This window comes from Coniosporium apollinis (genome assembly GCF_000281105.1).
Source record: "Coniosporium apollinis CBS 100218 chromosome Unknown supercont1.30, whole genome shotgun sequence".
NCBI classification, from domain to species: domain Eukaryota; kingdom Fungi; phylum Ascomycota; class Dothideomycetes; genus Coniosporium; species Coniosporium apollinis.
Genome location: NW_006913292.1, coordinates 85,115 through 106,781, shown reverse-complemented (window position 1 = coordinate 106,781; position 21,667 = coordinate 85,115). Strand labels below are relative to the sequence as shown.

Below are 21,667 nucleotides of genomic sequence, written 5' to 3'. Positions count from 1 at the left end.
ATACATTGATAAAGAGGTTGTTGTCTTCCAGACAACTGGAACAGGAAGCAGAATTAGGCCCACATCAGTAGCGATGTTCGCGATTGCCATTGTCAACAGATTCGCTACTGCCTTGCGACATGGAGCTATCTCTAATAAGCCGGTTTCTCGGGACCTGTGAACAACAGCGCAGTATTGAATACGTACGCTCATCAAGTGTTTCGGATTGCCAATATCTCAGTGTCGGTGTCAGTCCGCTCCACTCCATAAATAGTAGGGCATATTCGATGCTTCTTACTGTGAGAATGGTCTGCACTCTAGGAGCGTTGTTAAAATGATGGCGATGAATGTAAGGATAATGCACCACCACATCGCTCTGAGAGCTCGAGTATACCAAGGGGACAGCGTCAATCGGGAGTAGAAGTTGAGAAGACAAAGTTTTAAACACCACTCGCTAGAAGAGCGGTTAGTTACTTAGATCACGCAGTCTCCCTTCTATTAAATACGCACAAAAGCGCAAAGCAGATACGCGAAGGTATTAACAACTTCCTACTAAGAACTAGGTCACCTAGCGGTGCGTCGACCCTGTTAAGCTGTCTTGATAATCCTATAGATATGCTTCGGCCAGTGAGAGGTAAAACAGCAAAGGCCATCCAGGCATCGTCTTGATGCCATGTCCGGTGACACGAGATGTGGATTTTACATCTACTAAGGAGACGGTATCCGCAGCGTAAGGATATTAGCACAATACAGAAAGTAGACGAGGCAATGATGTGCGGAAAAGAGCTACTCATTGCGAAGCGAGGATTGCGATAGGGAACTTATGTCCAGCATAGGGTTAAGCATACTGCGTTGATCGGTTGTTGGATTTTGTTGGAGCTGGACGCCTGAGTTGAAACCCCGCGGTTCATCCAGCTTTCCCTCATTCACACGTAGCAAGCCTCGGCATAGTGCAGATGGCCTGTCACTGGTCATATTACCACGAGCGGATAAGTATGCGCCTTGTACTTGGCAAGATCAGCATACAGTTTCGCTGTGGGGAAGTGCTGCAACGGCTCGCTAGCGCAGACGTTTGGACAAGTCATGGCGAGAATCTTCCGGGAAAGAGCAAAGACGCTCTGCTTTCATGATGAGTTGTGGCAGTGCCGTCCCCTGCCACGGTGAAGATTATGGCAAAAGAATAATACACACTAAACAATTGCAGGCTCGAAGAGTAATCTGCCGATCTGCAGTGATACTACCCTCGCGCGAGCATAGGGCGGCGACGCTTACCCGCTAGAGTAGGAAAGGAAACCTTACAACCGCGCGCAGATATCCCATCGGTAGGTGGGTGACCACTAGCGAATACCTACTGCTGTATGTTTTTGACTTTCTTGCTGCTTGTCCATCTGGCTCTAGGATATATACCTGTAACGGTCTTGGGAGTGAACAACAACTGGTCTTTCAGTTTTGTAGGCGTTGCGCGCCACTGAACTAGGTGCTGGAACGCCGGAGGCTGCGTCGGCTTGAGCGTGCTGTTTTTGAAGTTGAGTAAGGACAAGACAACATCTTAAAAGGATGTGTCTAGTGCAGAGCTTTATATGTGCCTTTAGAATATCTCCTTCGTTTGTAATTCTTATCACCGAGAACGTAGAATCCGGTGTTCGTGTGTTCTCAGCATGGCTGGGGCAGCATGCAAGTCTCGCCGGTAACGTTAGCTACTTCAAGCGCCAGAGTGATGACTTTCATCATCAGTCCTCATCCGCTGCATTTCCTGCCCAAGGTTCTTGCAATCATGGTCATGTGATAGTCACGTGCAGATCATCACACCAACCTTCGCAAGCCGTCATCTTCTCGGTTCTGGATATTTCCCATCCCTCCACAACAACTCAATTACTGCCAAGAACGTGAAGCAAGCCTTCATTGTGGCCGGGAGAAGGTCTTCCATGGTCACCTAAGTTCTTAGCAGGTTTCCGTTGATTTTATGATACTATGTCCCTGATACCGCTCGGTTGTATGCTGTATACCGCCTCGAGACTGTAGGCGCTGCTGGTAAGGCTAGGGCGTGGGTGTCCTTTACGTTACCCTGGAGTGTATCGGGTCGAAGACCCCAGCCACGTCTAAAGAATTCTCGATGCATTCCAAACGTCCCTGTCAAAGTCTCAATTTCGTATGAAAATCAAGTGTTTGCCGGATGAAGCACATCTCTCTACTCCACGGCGCCTTCAGCTTGACCAACGTCGACCGTTGCAACATGCCTTTGTAAAATGGCACTTTTCCACGCCAAGACATGTGAGTACTACAGAGCGGAAAAGCTTCTGCATGCAGAACCCGTAAGACGTCGATCCTACCACTTTCGGCTCTTCGCCCTCCCGGCAACTCGGTGGAAAATCCAGCGAGGATCCCTGTAATTCCCACGTCTTCTCTGCAGCGCCAACCCCGGATTGCCACATGCGAGCACGCGGGCGTCCAACGGGCGCGTTGGTAGGTGAGGACTTCTTTCCGCGCCGAGGAGTGCAGGAGGTCATAAGGGAGGTTCGCCGACGGAGATGGCGACCTTTATCGTTGTAGGGCTCTTCATCTCGCTCTCTGCGGCTGCTATCTGATCTGGGCTTGTGCTGGTTGAAGTCATGGCTTTTACCAAAGAACGCGACGGCAAGACTCTCGCAGAGAAGGTTGTCTCTGACGAGGAGCGAAGATCTCACTCAATCTCGAGGCGAAGGGGAAGCGCAGATATCCAGCAGGCCATCTTCGCCGAATTTGCAAGCAGAGATGCGGCATACCACCAGACGAAGACGAAGGAGCTGCTGAGGCAGGTCGATTGGCACCTGCTGCCGCTGCTGATCATGATGTATCTGTTAAATTTTCTGGACAGGAGTAAGTTCACCCTGAGTGCGGCGCAGGCAGATGTGACCATAAAAACTGACGGGAAGACCAGACAACCTCGCGCAAGCGCGACTCGGGACGCTGGAAGAAGACCTTGGAATGACCGGCACGGACTTCAATCTTGCAACAAGCATCCTTTTTGTCGGATATCTCTTGATGCAATTGCCGTCCAACCTGATCATCACCCGAGTCAGGCCATCCATATACCTCGGAGTCGTGATGATGATCTGGTAACTAAATGGCCTTCTGGAGTGGCATCGAAAAACATCTGACATCAGTTAGGGGCACCATTTCTGCCGCGCAAGCAGCGGTACAGAGCTTTCCCGCTCTTATAGCATGTCGCTTCTTGCTCGGGTTTGCAGAAGCCCCGTTCTTCCCAGGTACGACACGTGCTGCCGATGCTCTCGCGATACTCGATACTTGGAATTACTGACAGCATGTTAGGCGCCATTATGATTATGTCATCCTGGTATACTCGCTCGGAACTCGCGGTCCGGATCGCGTTTTTCTATGCTGGAAGTTCCCTTGCCAACGCCTTTGGAGGTCTCCTCGGTGCAGGTGTGCTTGGGAATTTGGAAGGTGCCCACGGCATCAGCGGATGGTAAGCATTTAAGGCATTCTGTGGTTCAATTGTTGGATGCCGATGCTGATAATCGTCAGGCGTTGGCTCTTCATCATCGAAGGTGTAATCACCATCGGCGTCGCCTTCGTCGCCGGCTGGTATTTACCAGACTATCCGCTGAACACGCGGTGGCTCAGTGAAGAAGACAGACACTACGCACAATGGCGCCTCATCGATGACACTGGCGAAGCCGACATCTCCGCCGCGACCAGCGTTTGGGAAGGCCTCAAGCTCGCTTTGCGTGATCCGCGCCTCTATCTCTTCACCCTGCTTCAGCACTCGTCAATACTCTCACAGACGTTCCAATATTTCTTCCCCTCTATCATAAGACAATTAGGATACGGGCGGATTCAGACTCTACTCATTACGGCCCCAGTGTGGATAGGCACTTTCCTAGTCTCGGTGGTCGTTACATACACTTCTGGACGAACTGGTGACAGGAGCATCCATATCATGTGCTTGATGTCTATCTCATTCGTAGGGAATATCATCGCTACCACGACGACGAATCTCCCTGCGCGATTCTTCGCGATGTTCCTCATGCCGGTAAGCACCTCCTTACCTTCTTTTCCTCTTTTCCTCTTTTTTTCTCCACCTCCGCAACCCCCTTTCCTCCTTCCAACAACGGCAGCAATGCTGACAAGCTCCAGATGGGCGCAGTATCCGCCTACCAGATCATAGTCACCTGGGTCGCCAACAGCTTCCCGCGGCCCCTAGTCAAGCGGTCGGCCTGCATCTCCATTGCGAACATGATTGCCAACTGCGCCAACATCTACGGGCCTTACATGTATCCGTCGAGCCACGGGCCTCGCTATATCCCTGGTGGGAGCGCCACAGCTGCCGTCGCTATCTGGGTGGCACTATTAGCCTTTGTTGTTCGCTTGGTCCTGATACGGACGAATAAGAGGCTGGCGGAGAAGGAGGTGCTTGACTCTGAGGGGAATATGCAGAATCTGCAGGAAGGTCGCGATGCAAGGGCCTTTGGGTTCAGGTATATCCTGTAGAGGAGACGGAGACGCTGTATCGTGCTTGCTTGCTTCTATTGCTTGCTATCGAACGCTCCGTAGTAAACATCTCAACATTACGCATGCATCTTCAGTCGAGCAGCACAAGAGGAGACCATCACTGAAGTACTCAACAAGGCTTCTTACTACCACAAGCCACCCCGAAAGATCATTGCCGCATTGGAAGCTACTCGTAGCCCTGAAAGAGGCAAACTGCAAGCGCAGTTCACAGACCAAAGACAACTCAAGCGGTCAATGCACTAAATAGCTACATCGGTGAGCAGCTTATGCTTTCTATCGCATGCAATCGGTCCCGTTGCTCTACAATCAACATGATCATGGGCCCAGCTTGATTGTGGATCTGGTAGTGAACAAGCCACCAGCCAAGATGCGGCAACGGACTTTCTGGGTGCCCAGGCACCACGGCCAACGCCTTCATAGCTATGACACGTGATCTCATGCTTGTCGAGAGGGCAAGACGGCATACTCGGATGATTTGTGAACTTGCAAACCTGAAGGGACTTGTTGATCGCGAGCCCTCACGGTATTGCTTCGAAGCGACCGGCAGCTTCGAAGGCGGAGGTGGGATAGAACACTCTCCACAAGGCGACAAGGCGACGAAGTGGCAAGCCACACCTAGCCACATGGCGGGGCTGGACGTCATTCTTGGATCATTTTTGGAAACACAGAAACATTCAGAAGGCTGCCCCTCCAGCGCAGGCGCATCGAATTTGCGACGGCAGACACACACAGAACAGCCTGGAAAGGGAATCGTTGGATCCAGCAGCTTCTTGCGAAAGCTTGATTGTTCCAGAAGCGGCGTGGTGTGTCTACGTCAAGCTTTCGACTGGTTGAGGCACATGGAAGGCTGCCGAAGCGTGGAGAAACTTCGCTAGGCTCGAGCGTTTTCTGCTTTATATTCACCCACGAAGCCCGACTCTTCCCACAATCAATTCCACAAACTCACATAAACTCACACAAAGCTCGAGTTTCATACCCGTCTCTCCAACTGCTACACCTTCTCAATTACAACACTTAATATCCACACCCACACACAGCCTTTCACACCACAATGGCACCAGCAATCGGTATCGATCTAGGCACGACCTACTCGTGCGTGGGTGTCTTCCGAGACGACCGCATCGAGATCATTGCCAACGACCAGGGCAACCGGACCACACCCTCCTTCGTCGCCTTCACAGACACTGAGCGTCTAATCGGCGATGCTGCGAAGAACCAGGTCGCCATGAACCCCACCAACACAGTCTTCGACGCAAAGCGACTTATTGGCCGCAAGTTCGCAGACGCGGAGGTACAAGCCGACATGAAGCACTTCCCCTTCAAGGTCCTCGACAAGGGTGGCAAGCCAGTCGTCGAGGTTGAGTTCAAGGGCGAGAAGAAGACCTTCACACCAGAGGAGATCTCGGCCATGATCTTGACCAAGATGAGGGAAACCGCAGAGTCATATCTCGGCGGCACTGTCAACAACGCCGTTGTCACTGTGCCGGCCTACTTCAACGACAGCCAGCGCCAGGCCACTAAGGATGCGGGTCTCATCGCCGGCCTGAACGTCCTACGTATCATCAACGAGCCTACCGCTGCCGCCATTGCATACGGTCTCGACAAGAAGACAGTGGGTGAGCGCAACGTCCTCATCTTCGATTTGGGCGGTGGCACCTTCGATGTCTCGCTTTTGACCATTGAGGAGGGTATCTTCGAGGTCAAGTCGACTGCCGGTGACACCCACTTGGGTGGTGAGGACTTCGACAATCGTCTTGTCAACCACTTCGTAAACGAATTCAAGCGCAAACATAAGAAGGACCTCACCTCCAACGCCCGCGCTCTCCGCCGTCTCCGAACCGCTTGCGAGCGGGCCAAGCGCACTCTTTCTTCCTCCGCACAGACCTCCATCGAGATCGACTCGCTCTACGAGGGCATCGACTTCTACACCTCCATCACCCGTGCTCGCTTCGAGGAGCTCTGCCAGGATCTCTTCCGATCCACTATGGAGCCCGTCGAGCGTGTCCTCCGTGATGCCAAAATTGACAAGTCGTCCGTTCACGAGATCGTCCTTGTCGGAGGCTCCACCCGTATTCCCAAGATCCAGAAGATGGTCTCCGATTTCTTCAACGGCAAGGAGCCGAACAAGTCCATCAACCCCGATGAGGCTGTCGCATATGGTGCTGCCGTCCAGGCTGCCATCCTTTCAGGTGACACCTCTTCCAAGTCGACCAATGAGATCCTGCTCCTCGACGTCGCGCCGCTGTCTATCGGTATCGAGACCGCTGGTGGTGTCATGACTCCTCTCATCAAGCGCAACACCACCATCCCCACGAAGAAGTCGGAAGTCTTCAGCACATTCAGCGACAACCAGCCCGGTGTGCTCATCCAAGTCTTCGAGGGCGAGCGTGCTCGCACTAAGGACAACAACCTTCTCGGCAAGTTCGAGCTTACTGGCATCCCACCGGCGCCGCGTGGTGTGCCCCAGATTGAGGTCACCTTCGACGTCGATGCCAACGGTATCATAAACGTCTCCGCCGTCGAGAAGGGCACTGGCAAGACCAACAAGATCACCATCACCAACGACAAGGGCCGTCTCTCCAAGGAGGAGATCGAGCGGATGTTGTCCGAGGCTGAGAAGTACAAGGCTGAGGATGAGGCTGAGGCTGCCCGTATCGGCGCGAAGAACGCCCTTGAGTCCTACGCCTACTCGCTCAGGAACACCCTCAACGACCCCAAGGTCGACGAGAAGCTCGATGCTGGCGACAAGGAGAAGCTCAACTCGGCCATCACCTCGACCGTCTCATGGCTGGACGACAACCAGACCGCCACCAAGGACGAGTACGAGTCTCAGCAGAAGGAGCTCGAGAGCGTCGCCAACCCCATCATGATGAAGTTCTATCAGGGTGCAGGCGGTGCTGACGGTGGCATGCCCGGCATGGGTGGTCCAGGCGGCTTCCCAGGTGCTGGCGGCCCGGCCGGTGGTGCCAGTCACGATGATGGCCCGACCGTCGAGGAGGTTGACTAAATGGATTGTCATCCCCTTTACTTTCTTGCTTAGCATAGAGTTTTGTGTGCAGGAGTTGAAGTCATAGAGCTTACTCAGGGAATGGGGCTTTCGGCGATTTGCTTGTTCTGTCAGCATCGGTTCTAATTTCTCACGATGTCATGAAGGGAGGAAAAAGGTTCTCTGGCACTGCACCTAATGCAGCATAGAAAAATGCAGCAATCTGTTCAAAATACTTTGCACTCCATCTGACTGCGACTGTGATACGATGCACCTGCCAACCAGCCTTCGTCTGACGATGCTTTAGGGATTGCCGTGAAAGTTTTGAGTGTGATCACGTGCAACATGCCAAAGCTCTGACAGTTGCAACCTTGGAAGAACGAGACCCCATCAAGCGCAGCGTTATAGCCCTTACCAGCATCACGCCTCTAGAATTCTAAAAGAGCGCCGTGCAAGTCTTGCCCATCACCTACCGCCAAACTCCACCAGCAGCACTCGAGCACGATCGTCGTCCCTTGAGCATTCCAGAACATCGCCCTCCCTCGCAACTCCATCGGCATAGTCACATCAGCGGAGCCCAATTTATACACAACATGGGCTGGTGGTGGAAATCCGACCCGCAAACCCCCGTCCTCCATCCCTCAGACCCAACGCCTGATCCTCTCCCAACCGCCTCACAGCCCCCAGCCAGCCCGCGCGAGATCGCGGACGGACCATCTCATCCACACTCACACGACAGCGACCCTATGCCCAAGCAGGCCCGCACGCGCGACGAACAAGCCGACGCAGAACTGTCCTCGTTCCTCGCCGAACTCGCCTCGCCCGGTAGCAGGCAGCATGGCGTGCAAAGCAGCGGCGGCGCAGACGCAGCGGGTCCTTCCCACACCAACGCATCTACAGCCCTATCTACATCGACAAGCTCTCAGCCGCCTCCCAAAGCGGAGTCTTCAAACGACGACCTGACCTCCTACCCGACCACAATGTCCTGCCGCGCGGCCTTCGACAGCGCCTTCTACTGCCAGTCGCTAGGCGGCCAGTTCAACGCCATCTATCGCCATGGCCAGCTCAGGTCGTGCGCGCCGCTGTGGTCGGACTTCTGGTTCTGCATGCGCCTGAAGTCGTACAGCGAGGAGGAGAAGGCAGAGATGGTCAGCGGGAGGTATAGGGAGAAGGAGGAGAAGGTTCGGCAGGGGAGGAATAGCGAGGAGGTTTGGGTCAGGAGGACGGTGGGGGAGAAGGTTGGGAGGGCGTTTCATTTGGATCCGGATGAGGTGGCGGAGGGGGGTTAGGGGGAGAAGCAGGGCGTGCGAAAGGAAGAAGCTGACCGGAGCCATGGTCTTTTAAGATACCCACTGTAAATGTATCTGTACAACAAGTATAAATCTCCACCAAGATACCGTGACTGCCTCCCCCACGGGGACCATCAGGGGGCACCTTGCCCGTGTTTGCATAGACTAGCTCCGTAGTGTGCTGCATTCTTGGTTTCAAGAAGTGCGTCCTTCAAGCTGTCACCTGTTCACTGTCAAACCAACGTATTCGGCACACGTGATCGTCCCGCACCGCCAAAAGGTGGGGGACGTCATCCAAACCTTGGCGGTTGCGGCCTGCCACATCAGGGAAGCAGCATATCGAGGGCCAGGCGTGCCACATCTGAGATTTCTCAATCACTTCACGCCTCTCTTGTGGCTTCTTAAGGTTTCATGATACCCCTTCGTGCTGTTTAACGAACGCTGCGCTGCATTCGAGCTTCACCCATGACTTGACGAAGCAACACCCGCTGTAAACACCTTTTAACACTTCTGCTACATCGCCATAACGCCCGGCCTGGGTAACGGCCACCCACCCTCGCCATGCTCGAAGGACTCGTCGCCAACCTGCTGAATCGGTTCTTGGGCATGTATGTCCAGAACTTCGATCCTAAGCAGCTCAACGTTGGCATATGGGGCGGAGACGTCAAGCTGCGAGACCTTGAGCTTCGAAGAGAAGCTCTCGATCAGCTCCACCTCCCTCTAAACGTTGTCTCTGGCCATCTCGGGCAGCTCACATTGTCAATACCGTGGTCGAACCTACGCGGCAAGCCTGTCAAAGTCAACATCGAGGATGTCTTCATATTGGCAGCGCCGAAAGAAGACACCCAGTACGATCCCGACGAGGAAGAGCGCCGACAACACGCTGTCAAGATGGAGAAGCTGGAGAGCGCCGAGCTGCTCAAGGAGAGGAACACTGAAGGCATGAGCGCCGAGGAGCAGAAGAAGAACCAGAGCTTTACCGCAAGTCTGGTTACAGCCATTGTGGACAATGTGCAAGTCAGCGTTAAGAACATCCACATCCGATACGAAGACTCGATTTCGGATCCTGGCCACCCCTTTGCTCTTGGCCTCACGCTGGAAGAGTTCAGCGCTGTTAGCACCGACGAGAACTGGAAGCCCACGTTCATCCAAAGCGCCTCGGAATCAACGCACAAGCTTGCTACGCTCGGGTCGTTAGCCGTGTACTGGGACACGGACGCCAACCTGCTGGGCACTGGTGTAGGAGAGTCCGGTTCGGACAAGCAAGGCATTGAACGGAACGAGTTCATCGAGAAGCTGCGCGGAATGATAGTTAGAGGCGATAGTCCCGCCGTCACGGAGCATCAATTCATCCTCAAGCCCGTCAGCGGTAGGGCTGGCCTGGAGATGGACAAGACCGGCAAGACCGACAGGGCGAAAATGAAGGCGCGCCTGTTGTTCGACGAACTCGGTTTTATCATCGACGAGGATCAGTACCGGGATGCTCTCATGCTCATTGATCTCTTCCACTACTTCATCAGACATCAAGAATTCGCAAAGATCAAGCCAAAGGACAGACCCAGTGAAGATCCCCAGGCGTGGCTGCACTTTGCAGGCAAGGCCGTCCTCGACAAGATCCATGAACGGAATAGGAAGTGGTCATGGGAATACTTCAAAGAACGACGAGACGACCGCATACGCTACATTGATCTGTTCAAGAAGAAAAAGAAGGATGAGAAGCTCACACCCGAGGAAGCCAAGGAGTTGGATGCGTTAGAGCACAAGCTATCCTACGAAGACCTCCGCTTCTGGCGGTCACTAGCGCGCAACCAGTTGCGGAAGGAGAACGTGGGTGTCAAGAAGCAGCCACAGAAGCAGGGCTGGGGCTCTTGGATTGGGTGGGGAAGCAAGAAGCAACCGCATGAAGAGGAGCACCAGGCCGATGATACCCAAATGACTGAACAGCAACGCAAGGAGCTATATGATGCTATCGACTTCGACGAGAAGAAAACCATTACCGAAGCCGTTGATATGCCGAAGGAGTATGTCAAGATGCAGGTTGAGATGAACCTGCGGACTGGCAGCTTTACCCTCAAGCGGGATCCTCACGGCAAGAAGATAGAAATCCTGCGCTTGTTGTTCGACTCCTTCAGCACCAAAGTGTTGCAGCGAACGGATTCTATGCTTGCGGAAATGAGCCTGGAAGGCATGAGACTGTACGATGGCACCACGGAAGGCAGTCTGTTTCCACAGATGATCACTGTCAAAGATGCACCACCGGTGCCCGATGAAAAGCGCATTGAGGAACTCAACGACGACGGAACGCCTAAAGAGGGTGAGAAGGCGGACGAAAAAGATGGGGAAGAACCTTTCTTCCAGCTATCGTTCGAGAACAACCCTCTCGATGGCAGAGCCGATACTGCACTCACAATGAAGCTGAAGGGGATGGAGTTCGTCTATAACCCGAAATTTGTTGTGGAAGTAGCGAAGTTCTTCAAGCCTCCCGAGCGGCATATGGAGTCGATCGGTGCGTTGATGGAGACAGCTTCAGCGACAGTAGAGGGCATTCGGAAACAGACACGAGCAGGTCTGGAGTTCGCATTAGAGGAGCACAAGACCATCGATGCCCAGCTGGATCTGCAAGCTCCTCTGATCATTGTACCGGATTCTATCACCGAGAAGAGCACCATCTGCTTGATTCTGGATGTTGGACACGTGAGCGTCAGCAGCGAGCTGATTGACAAAACGACACTGCGAGATATCCAATCGAAACAGAAGCAGCAGTATACAGAGGAAGACTTCAAGCAACTGGAGAATCTCATGTACGACAAGTTTCGCCTGAAACTGAGCTCTACGCAAGTCCTGATCGGTACAACGATCGACGAAACCCGGGCACAGTTGGAAGAGTCGTCGACGTCGAAAGACCTTCACCTTATTGACCGGATCAACATGGACTTCACTGTCGAGACTTGCATCATTCCCAAAGCTGCCGATTTAACGAAGTTCAGAATTTCTGGTCATCTACCAGTCCTCCACGCTTCCATATCTGATGCGAAGTACAAGAGTTTGATGAAGATGATCGATGTGGCCGTGCCCAAGTTCGACAACGATGCAGAGAGCAAGGAAGTCTCTGATGGCGCCAAAGGGCCCTCAAACATCAAGCCATCGGACAAGGGAGACCCGGACAAGGATGCGCTGGGCAGACCCCGGTCGAAGTCTTTCCAAATATCTGGGCAGCAACATGAGCTTGTCATGGAAGAGGAATCAGTCCAGGGCGACGATTCACCCAAGGAGAGTCCCAAACCAGCATCGGAGGACAAGGAGGAGCCGGAAGTCAACCCACGCCAGCGAAACTTTGAGTTCAAGTTCACTGTCGACAAGCTGCAAGGCTCGCTCTATCGATCGGACGCGGATGGCAAGAACCCAGATCAACTCCTTGTCGAGCTGATTGCGGAGAAGTTCTACCTAGAGTTCTACCAAGAGCCATTCGACATGGTGGCTGAAGTGCGGCTGAAAAGCTTGGCCGTGGAAGACCATGTTGAAGAGAACCCTACGCCTGAGTTCAGGAACATCATCTCGTCTGAGGAGGACTCCTCTTCCGGCTCTCAGAAAGATCTTTTCGTGCTCAAGTTTGTAAAAGTGAACAGGGATTCCCCGGAATTCACGTCAAAGTACGAGGGCATTGCCACAAACCTCGATGTGTCGATCTCAACAATCGATCTTATCGTAACACGAAGAACACTACTGACGTTGCTGGACTTTGTCATGATCACATTCACGAACCCCGGGCCGCCGCCAGAACAGAATCAGAAGCAAATTGAAGCGAAGCCGGAAGCACAGCACGACAAAAAGGCTGAGGAGCCGCCACCCGAGGACCCGGACAAAATCCGCGTCAAGGCGAACTTGAAGAGAATCTCAGTCATTCTAAACAACGATGGTATCCGGCTGGCAACCCTCAGTCTGAATACCGCGGATGTCGGTGTATTCCTCATGGGTAAGACAATGCGCGTCGGGGCGAAGTTGGGAAATCTTTCCTTGATAGACGATGTCAATCAGGGTGTCTCTCCTGAGTCGTCTCTACGGCAACTGCTTGCAATACAGGGCGAGCAGCTTGCCGACTTCAGCTATGAGACTTTCGACGAGGAATCGGAAGACTACCCTGGCTACGACTCGTCTGTATATCTCCGGTTAGGCTCACTCAAGGTCAACTTCATCACTGAGCCTTTCCGGAAGATCATGGACTTCGCAGTCAAGTTTGGCAAGATGCAGGCGATCTTCAATGCTGCGCGACAAGCGGCTGCGAACCAGGCCAGCCAGGTGCAAGAAAGAGCTTCAAAGATGCGTCTCGACATCGTAGTGAACACACCGATCGTCGTGTTCCCGAGGATGGTCATCACTGACAACCCGGAGCGGGATCTGGTAACTGCATACTTGGGAGAGATCTATGCGAACAATGAGTTCGTCCCTTTGGAAGACTCGAAGGACTCTGATACCGCCAACAAGCTAAACGCAGGTATTAGAAACATTCGTCTCACATCCTTATTCCACTACGAGGACGACAAGAAAGAAGAGCTCGAATTGATCGACAAGGTCGATCTGGATTTTAAGTTGACCATGGTCGAGCACAAAGCTGGACGCGAGCGACCTGACCTCGAGATTGAAGGGCACATGTCTGACATAAATCTTCGACTCACCCAGCAGCAGATGAAATTCATGTTGGAGCTATCTCGCACTATCCCTGCTGCGTTCGCCACAGAACCTGAGGATGAGGTCGAGGAGGAGGTTCAGCAGGAGCTGCCCAAAGCGATGGTCGAGCCGGCCAAAGCCGTTACGGACACCAAGCCTTCTGATGACATCCCAGACAAACCAACAAGTCAAAAACCGGAGCTTGGCACAAGCGATGAGACCTGGACAAAACTTGACTTAATATTCAAAGTCGGTGCGATCGGTATGGAGCTGATCCAGAGCCAGGAAGACCAGCCTGTCGGCGATGTAGAAGCTGCCAGTCTATCTAAATTCTCCTTGGATGGTACCAGCGTCAAGCTCCGGATGATCAACGACGGCTCCTTGGAATCGGAACTCCTCGTCCAGTCTTTCAACATCAAAGACACTCGAACGAAGGAGACAAACAAGTTCCGCAAGATTATGTCGCTCATCAACACGGATGTCAAGCAGCAGTTCATGGCCAGTGTATCCATCTCAGGCGGCAAAGAGAAGAATCTGATAGCTCTGCTCACGATTGACAGCCCCAGAATTATTCTTGCTCTGGACTATTTGTTTGCTGTACAGGCCTTTGTAACTGGTGGACTCGCTTCTGATGAGCCATTGGACATTGGAGAGAGCTCCTCAGAAGAGGCAACCGATGCGGAGAGTGTCAGCGATGTCGAGTCGAGCGCCGTCTCACAACGAAGGGGCAGCTCCGCGGCGAAGGCCGATGAGGGTGCTGAAGAAGCTGGCATGAACATGTCCTTCCGCGTCAACGTTGTCGATGCACAAGTCGTTCTGATTGCTAACCCTGCAATCACCAGCTCGGAAGCCATTGTGCTCGGTACGAAGCAGGTTCTGGTCTCGAAACAGCACGTTACGACCCTCCAGGTCGAGAAAGTCGGCATGTTCCTCTGCCGCATGGACAAATTTGAGACTACCAGACTGCGCATCCTGGACGACTTCAGCATCCAGACATCGCTTGATATGCGCTCCCAAGCCAATTCGTCTTCGCTTACCAGTATCAATGTCGATATCGAGCCACTTGTTCTGCGGCTGTCCCTGCGGGATGTTTTGCTCGCTATGCAGATCTTCAACAGAGCATCCGCCATGTCCGCTAACGACGACAAGAAGCTCTCGGATACCGAACCGCAGAAGCTCAAGGACATCAAGGGGGCCTCAGCCAAGTCACGTCAAAAATCCGTGGGAGGGGCTAAGTCTACGGCGGCTGGCAAGACCGCCAAGTCCATCGCGACGAAGAAAACGACCGGTCAGAGCCCCGAGACGAAACAGCAGTCAGCAGGCTCAGCAGTCCTTACACGGGAGGAAATGAAGATTTCCATGGGAGGCATACGTGTTGTTCTTATTGGAGACAAGCACGAGCTGCCGATGCTGGATTGGAGCGTCAAGAAGTTCACCGTCGACGTTACGGATTGGTCTGGAGCGATGAGTGCGGATACCAGCATTGACACATTCTTCAACATCTTCAATTTCTCGAAGTCAGCCTGGGAACCACTTATTGAGCCATACTCGCTCGGCTTTCATCTGTCCAAGGATCTGAATCCGGATCGGCTGTCGGTAGAATTGTACTCGCGGAAATCGTTGGAGCTCACTGTCACTGCTGCAACTATTGCCTTGGCGTCAAAGTCCGCCGACTTTTTGTCCAGCGACGAGGATGTGCTTTCGAAACCTCGGGGGACGGAAGCGCCGTACCGCATCCGGAACTACACCGGGTTTGACGTCAATGTTTGGGCGGTAGATGAAAGTCACAAGGACGATGCAAGCTCGGCAGCCAAGCTCAGCGACGGCGAAGAAGCACCGTGGAGCTTTGAAGATCCTTCAACGACTAGAGAGACATTGTCCTCGGATGGCGCTACAGGTGTAGTGGGGATCAAACTCGAAGGCAGCGGCTTCGATAGCGTTGAGCGTATTCCGGTCAACCGTGAAGGCGAGGCACTGTACAACCTTAAGCCACGAAAGGACAGGGTGCAGCATCGCCTTCTAGTCGAGGTCACGCTTGGCACGGACAACGTCAAGTATGTCACTTTCCGCTCGCCGCTGCAGGTCGAGAACCACACCCAGATACCCATAGAGCTCGGAGTTTTCAGCCCGGAAGAGGGCCATCTGACGAAGATCGACAAGATTGCTCCCGGGGACGCACGGCCAGCGCCCGTCGGAGCAGCGTTCATGCATTCCCTCATCGTCCGTCCCGATCAAGGATTCGGCTACACGTGGTCAAACGAGCGCTTGTTCTGGAAAGACTTGCTCAAGCGGCCCACCAGGACGATTACATGCAGAGGCGAGCAAGACAACCAGTCCCCACCATTCTACTTCCAGATGCACGCCGCTTTCGACAAGAAAGATCCCCTCACCGCCGTCTATCCCTACATGCGCATCAAACTGCATGCTCCTGTCGAGGTGCAGAATTTACTGCCTTTCGACTTCAAGTACCGGATCTACGACGAAAACACGAAGAAGGACTGGACCAATTTCTTACGGAAGGGCGGCGTCAGCCCAGTCCATGTTGTAGAGCTTTCTCACTTACTGCTTTTGAGCGTTGACATGCAGGATACCCCATTCAAGCCGAGCAAGTTCGCCGTGGTCAACTCTTCTGATCGTGAGAATTTCCGGAGAGAGAAGACGATAGAGATCAAGGATGACAAGGACCTCGCGCTACGGCTGAAGCTGCATTACTAGTAAGCCTTTCCGCAATAGTGCTAAGGGAGTTTTACTGACCTGCCCCAGCAACATACCCGACAGTGGCGGAGCGTTCAAAGTGACTATCTACAGCCCCTATGTCATCTTGAACAGAACCGGCCTTGAGCTGGACGTCCGAAGCAAGACCTTCCTGGGCGGTGCCAAGGCCGCAGCAGGAGTCTTTGCGAGCAACGACGACGTACACAGATCAATGCCTTTCATGTTCTCGTTCCCTACGGATGATCGCAAGAATCGTGCTCTGATCAAGGTTGGGGACTCGAATTGGAGTAAGCCTCAGAGTTTCGACGCCATTGGCAGCTCTTATGCGGTTACTCTTCCATCCGCCCAGGGCCGAACGGAGATGCATGTAGGCGTGGATGTGAGGGAAGGCGAGGGCAAGGTTAGTGACCACCGTTCTACCATCAGTATGCAAACCTGAGCTAATCATGCGGATAGTACAACTTGAGTAAAGTCGTCACGATCACGCCCCGCTTCATCGTCAAGAACAAGATCGACGAGACCATCAACGTTCGCGAGCCTGGCGCAGGCTCTGCTGACATGATGGAACTGAAACCCGGCGAGCTCTTGCCTGTTCGCTGGCTCCGCCAGGGCGCCGGTCAACAGCTCTGCCTTTGCTTCCCAGGCGTGAACAACCAGTGGTCGTCTCCGTTCAACATCTCCAACGTCGGAAACGTGCACGTCAAGCTTGCGAAGCATGGACAGCGGCAGAAGCTCATTCGCGTGGACATCCTTATGGAGGGAGCAACGATATTCCTCCATGTCAGCATCGAAACCAAGCACTGGCCGTTCTCTATGCGGAATGAGAGCGATACCGAGTTCCTCTTCTGGCAAGCAAACCCGAACGTTGATGAAGACGAGGAGGACCGCGGCTCTGGCTGGAAGCCAATCCGGTACCGGCTACCCCCACGAAGCATCATGCCCTATGCTTGGGACTATCCGGCGGCGAAGAACAAGGAGATCATCCTATCGTCTAATGGCAAGGAGCGACATGTCAAGCTTGCAGAGATCGGCAATCTGCTGCCAATGAAGCTTCCACCACCTCAAGGCGCTACCCGGCAGAAGATTATCGACCTCAACGTAATGGCCGATGGGCCAACGCAGACGCTTGTCCTCTCTAACTACAAGGCCTCAAAGAGCTTGTACAAGCAGAAGTCTGGCAATGCGTCGAAGTCTACAACTGAAGGTTTCGAGGTCAAGGAACAGGACACGGACGTCACATTCAAAGCTCAGCTGCGGCTGGCTGGCATCGGTATCTCCTTGATCAACAGGCAGCTGAAGGAGCTTGTATACCTTACGCTTCGCGATATCGAGCTGAAGTACAATGAATCGGCCCTCTACCAGACCGTCAATACCACCATCAAGTGGATTCAGATCGACAACCAGCTGTATGGTGGCATATTTCCCATCGTCTTCTATCCGAGCGTCGTCCCGAAGACTGGTCGGGAAATGGAAGCCCATCCGATCTTCCATGCGGCGGTCACGCGGGTCAAGGACGACTCGTACGGCGTGCTGTATATCAAGTACTTCACCATCCTCCTCCAACAGATGACCTTGGAGATCGACGAAGACTTTATCTTCGCTATGTTGGACTTTGCCAAGATTCCCGGCGCCTCCTGGTCTGAGGAGAAAGAGGGCAAGCTCGGCGACGAGAACCTCGACATCCCGGAGCCGACGCAGGAGCAGCAGGGCCAGGACGTCTACTTCGAGCTTCTGCACCTGCAGCCAATGCAGTTCGATCTCTCTTTCGTCAGGACGGAGCGCATCAACGCTGAAGACACGATGACCTCGTCAAATCCGCTCATGTTCGCTGTCAACGTCCTGACAATGTCTATCGGCAACGTCAACGACGCACCTCTGCGCTACAACGCCCTGATGCTCGAGAACGCAAGAACCTCAATCGCAGCCCTCGTGAACAACATCAAGAGCCACTACGTGCAAGAGTCTCTCCGCCAAGTCCACCTCGTGCTCGGCTCCGCAGACTTCCTCGGCAACCCCGTCGGCCTCTTCAACAACGTCAGCTCCGGCGTCGCCGACATCTTCTACGAGCCGTACCAAGGGCTCGTGATGTCTGACCGACCCCAAGAACTCGGTATCGGCATCGCCAAGGGCGCCTCTAGCTTCGTCAAGAAGTCTGTCTTCGGCTTCTCGGACTCCATGGCCAAGTTCACGGGATCCATGTCCAAGGGCCTCGCGGCCGCGACGCTGGACAAGGAGTTCCAGGACCAGCGGCGCATGAGCCGGAGCCGAAACCGGCCCAAGCACGCGCTGTACGGCATCACAGCCGGCGGGAATGCGTTTGCTAGCAGCATCGCGAGCGGCATCGGCGGCCTGGCGCGGCACCCGATCCAGGGCGCGGAGAAGGAAGGCGTAGGCGGGTTCGTCAAGGGCGTCGGGAAGGGCTTCTTGGGTCTTGCGACGAAGCCGGCGATCGGCGCGTTTGACCTGGCGTCCAACATGGCCGAGGGCGTGCGCAATACCACAACCGTCTTCGACCAGGAAGGCCTCGACCGCGTGCGCCTGACCCGCTTCATCGGGCAAGACGGCATCGTGCGGCCCTACTCGCAGCGCGAAGCCCTCGGCCAATTCTGGCTCAAGACGCTGGACAACGGCAAATACTTCAACGAGGACTACATCGCGCATCTCGAGCTCCCCGGAAAGGACATGCTGGTCATGCTGACGTACAACAGCATCATGCTGGTCAAGACGAAGAAGCTGACGACGGAGTGGGATGTCCCGCTGAAGGATATCCAGACGATCAGTAAGGAGAGGACGGGGATTGCGATTACGTTGAAGGGAGGCACGAACGGGCCGTTTATTCCCGTCGCGGATGAGAGTGGAAGGAATTGGCTGTATAGACAGGTTGCGGTGGCGGTTAATGCGTATAATGATCGGTGGAATGCTAAGGGGTAGCGTGGTTTGGGATGAGGTTATGTGACTGCTGAGATAGGGCTGCACGGATTTTGGGATTGTCCCGGGGCTGCGCGTGGGGATAGAGCGCTGGGCTGGGCATGGTTTCGGGTGCTAGAATGCTGGTGCGATGGCGCCTTTTTACGAGTGTATGTTTTTGCTGATCTCACGCTGAGTGAATATCCACTTCGATGCCCAATACAGCTTGAGCCGCAATGCTTGTCAATACTGAGATCGTGATCTACCGTTCCTTCCCGTTTCACACTACCGTTAAGCTAAGATTGATGGCCGTAGCCTTCGTCACACCCGTTAGTAGTCAGATCGGGTAGCTACGCCCAGTATGGAATGATCACTAGAGTACAGGGAGCTAAGATCAACACCCCGAGATGTTGCTCCAAGGCGACGTCTAAATCGAAACGGTGTCGAGTTGTCTTGCGTACTTTTGTAAAGCGCTTGCAATATTGATACTATGTTACATAGTTGTTGAGCGACGAGGTTGGGATGCCCTCACGGAGTCAGAATGACTGAACGGACCATGCTCACAAGGTACCCGCGCTGGGTGCGGTAATCGTGGTGTCTGGAGTCTGCAGAGGCGGATTGAGTTCTGTGAAGAGGTGAGAGTGGTCCCGCATGCGCTGGCGTCGCTCAGGTGCAAAAGGAGCCGTAAGATGTGGCGAAGCGTACTACGCGCGCCGGGCCAGTCAATTATCCCCTCATGAAGTGATTGCCGAGTGGAATCGGATCGGTGCGGCGGTGCGCATGTACGCGAGTCCCAATCGGACTCATCCTGGTCTTTTTCTCCACCTGGTCTCGTAGTATCTCAGTGGTGAGAAAACGGAGCGCGGCCGTGTAACTGAGACAAGGTAATCGGCGGCACGTCATTGGGAAAGAGAGCGGGCATGGTGTAACACCACAAATGGCGTCCCATCCTTATGCGACGGACAGCGCTCTCGCACCACTTCAACACCGTCTTCCCCGTAACCAGATCTCAGCTCCGCCTGCGAGATCCACGCAGTCAAATCTCCAGTCAAGCAAGCTGGCGAGGGACTCGGTCGAAGAGGCCCTGGTCCAGGGGCACACTAGTCCTTACTGCGCGTGACCATCACTTAGATCACTCATGTGCTAGATGGTAGACCAGGATGGCGAGGGAGATGCCTTGACACAGTAGCAGCTCAAGTATCACCGGTCCACTTCCTCAACCACATCCTCGATTACGTGAACTTCCGAGACCCTCCTCCTGCCATGGGCATCACAATCCAGCCCCGCCGCCTGCAGCACAGCCCAGCGAACACCATCCATACCCAGCTTCTTGCCCGTCTCAATCGACTTCTCCGCGCTGCACGTTAGGATCTCGCCGAGTGCGACGGGGCCTCTGTAGCCCGCGGGCTGGATCACTTTCCGTGTCTCTTCACAGAGGGTACGGAGCTGCTGTAGATTCGCCGCCAGTTTCTCGGGTGAGGGCAGTTTCGAACCGGGGGAGATGAGCTTGTCGACCTTGGAGAGGATGACCTGGTGCGGGACGCCATTTTCTCTAAGCAGGGTGAGGAGCTGCTCATCCGCGGTTTTGACGCCGTGTTCCGCGTCGATGAGGAGGAAAGCTCTGCGCAGTCTGTCCCACCAACATTGTCAGCAAGCCTCCTTCACCTTTCGCGTCTCTCTCCTCCCACACGTAAGCAGGACACGGAGAAGCAGCTAAACTCACTGCCGCCTCCCACACAAATACTTCAGAATCTCCGTCCCCCACTCCTCTCGACTCCCCTTCCCATACCCCGGCATATCGACAACCACAACACCCCCCTTCCCAATCCACCGTTCCCCCTCCCCAGCCCTCCCCCCGTCCTTCCCACCCTCGTGCCCACCCCTTGCCTCCCTCTTCATCCCTCCCTCGACCCCCACCCCAAACGCATTCATGACCCTCGTCCGTCCGGGCTTGCTGCTAACATGCGCGATCTTGTGCGTGGAGCGGTTCAGCAGCGCGTTAAGCAGCGAACTCTTTCCGACATTTGAGCGGCCTAGGAAGGCGACTTCGGGGGTCAGCGAGTCGGGGAAGGACCGGAAGCGTGCGGCGGAGAAGAGGAATCGGGGCGGGGAGCGGGCGAAGAAGCGGGAGGCGTAGGTGAGTTGAGGAGAGGTGGGCGGGAGGGTCGTGTGGTAGAGGTTTAGGGTTTGCGTGGAGAGGGTGAGGGGGGTTGGTGGAGTTGAGGTGGTTGGCGTAGTCGAGGAGGAGGTGGTGGTTGGAGGAGGTGCGCCGCTGGGTGGGGGACGTGCTCTCCTAGATGGAGGAGCTGCTGGTGGAAGTCGGGGCAGAAAGTGTCTGGGGGTTGCGGCGGTGGTGTTGGGGCGCGACTGATGGAGTTGAGGCCGAGAGATTTGGAGGCGGAATAGTCGACGAGCGCATCCAGCGCATATAAACGGCGTGGTTGGAGGTAGGACTGTCATTCTGCACATACTTGCTTAAGCAGTCAAACATCCCATCATCTCGACGTCCCGGCCAAAAACCTCAATGGCCCGAGCTCCCATGATGTCTCCTCTCCGCAGACCTCCGAGATTTCCACTTCACACATCACCACCCCGCTTCGCCTTCTCCATCAAC

General features: G+C 54.3%; 5 protein-coding genes across 5 annotated transcripts; 4 read left to right on the top strand and 1 right to left on the bottom strand.

Moving 5' to 3' along the window:
- Positions 1-2,588: 2,588 nt before the first annotated feature.
- W97_06228 (uncharacterized protein) lies at positions 2,589-4,470 on the top strand (the record flags this gene model as incomplete). Its single annotated transcript, XM_007783953.1, has 6 exons — positions 2,589-2,835; positions 2,897-3,074; positions 3,127-3,224; positions 3,289-3,445; positions 3,505-4,012; positions 4,117-4,470. 6 exons carry the CDS (start codon positions 2,589-2,591, stop codon positions 4,468-4,470), a joined length of 1,542 nt encoding a protein of 513 aa, XP_007782143.1.
- A 1,072-nt stretch (positions 4,471-5,542) lies between these two features.
- W97_06227 (hsp70-like protein) lies at positions 5,543-7,498 on the top strand (the record flags this gene model as incomplete). Its single annotated transcript, XM_007783952.1, has 1 exon — positions 5,543-7,498. One exon carries the CDS (start codon positions 5,543-5,545, stop codon positions 7,496-7,498), a length of 1,956 nt encoding a protein of 651 aa, XP_007782142.1.
- Positions 7,499-8,070: 572 nt separating this feature from the next.
- W97_06226 (uncharacterized protein) lies at positions 8,071-8,766 on the top strand (the record flags this gene model as incomplete). Its single annotated transcript, XM_007783951.1, has 1 exon — positions 8,071-8,766. The coding sequence occupies one exon, from the start codon at positions 8,071-8,073 to the stop codon at positions 8,764-8,766; it is 696 nt and encodes a 231-aa protein (XP_007782141.1).
- Positions 8,767-9,327: 561 nt separating this feature from the next.
- On the top strand, positions 9,328-19,077 carry W97_06225 (uncharacterized protein; the record flags this gene model as incomplete). Its single annotated transcript, XM_007783950.1, has 3 exons — positions 9,328-16,145; positions 16,195-16,546; positions 16,603-19,077. The coding sequence occupies 3 exons, from the start codon at positions 9,328-9,330 to the stop codon at positions 19,075-19,077; spliced, it is 9,645 nt and encodes a 3,214-aa protein (XP_007782140.1).
- A 1,176-nt stretch (positions 19,078-20,253) lies between these two features.
- Positions 20,254-21,513, bottom strand: W97_06224 (uncharacterized protein; the record flags this gene model as incomplete). Its single annotated transcript, XM_007783949.1, has 2 exons — positions 20,254-20,683; positions 20,777-21,513. 2 exons carry the CDS (start codon positions 21,511-21,513, stop codon positions 20,254-20,256), a joined length of 1,167 nt encoding a protein of 388 aa, XP_007782139.1.
- Positions 21,514-21,667: the final 154 nt, after the last annotated feature.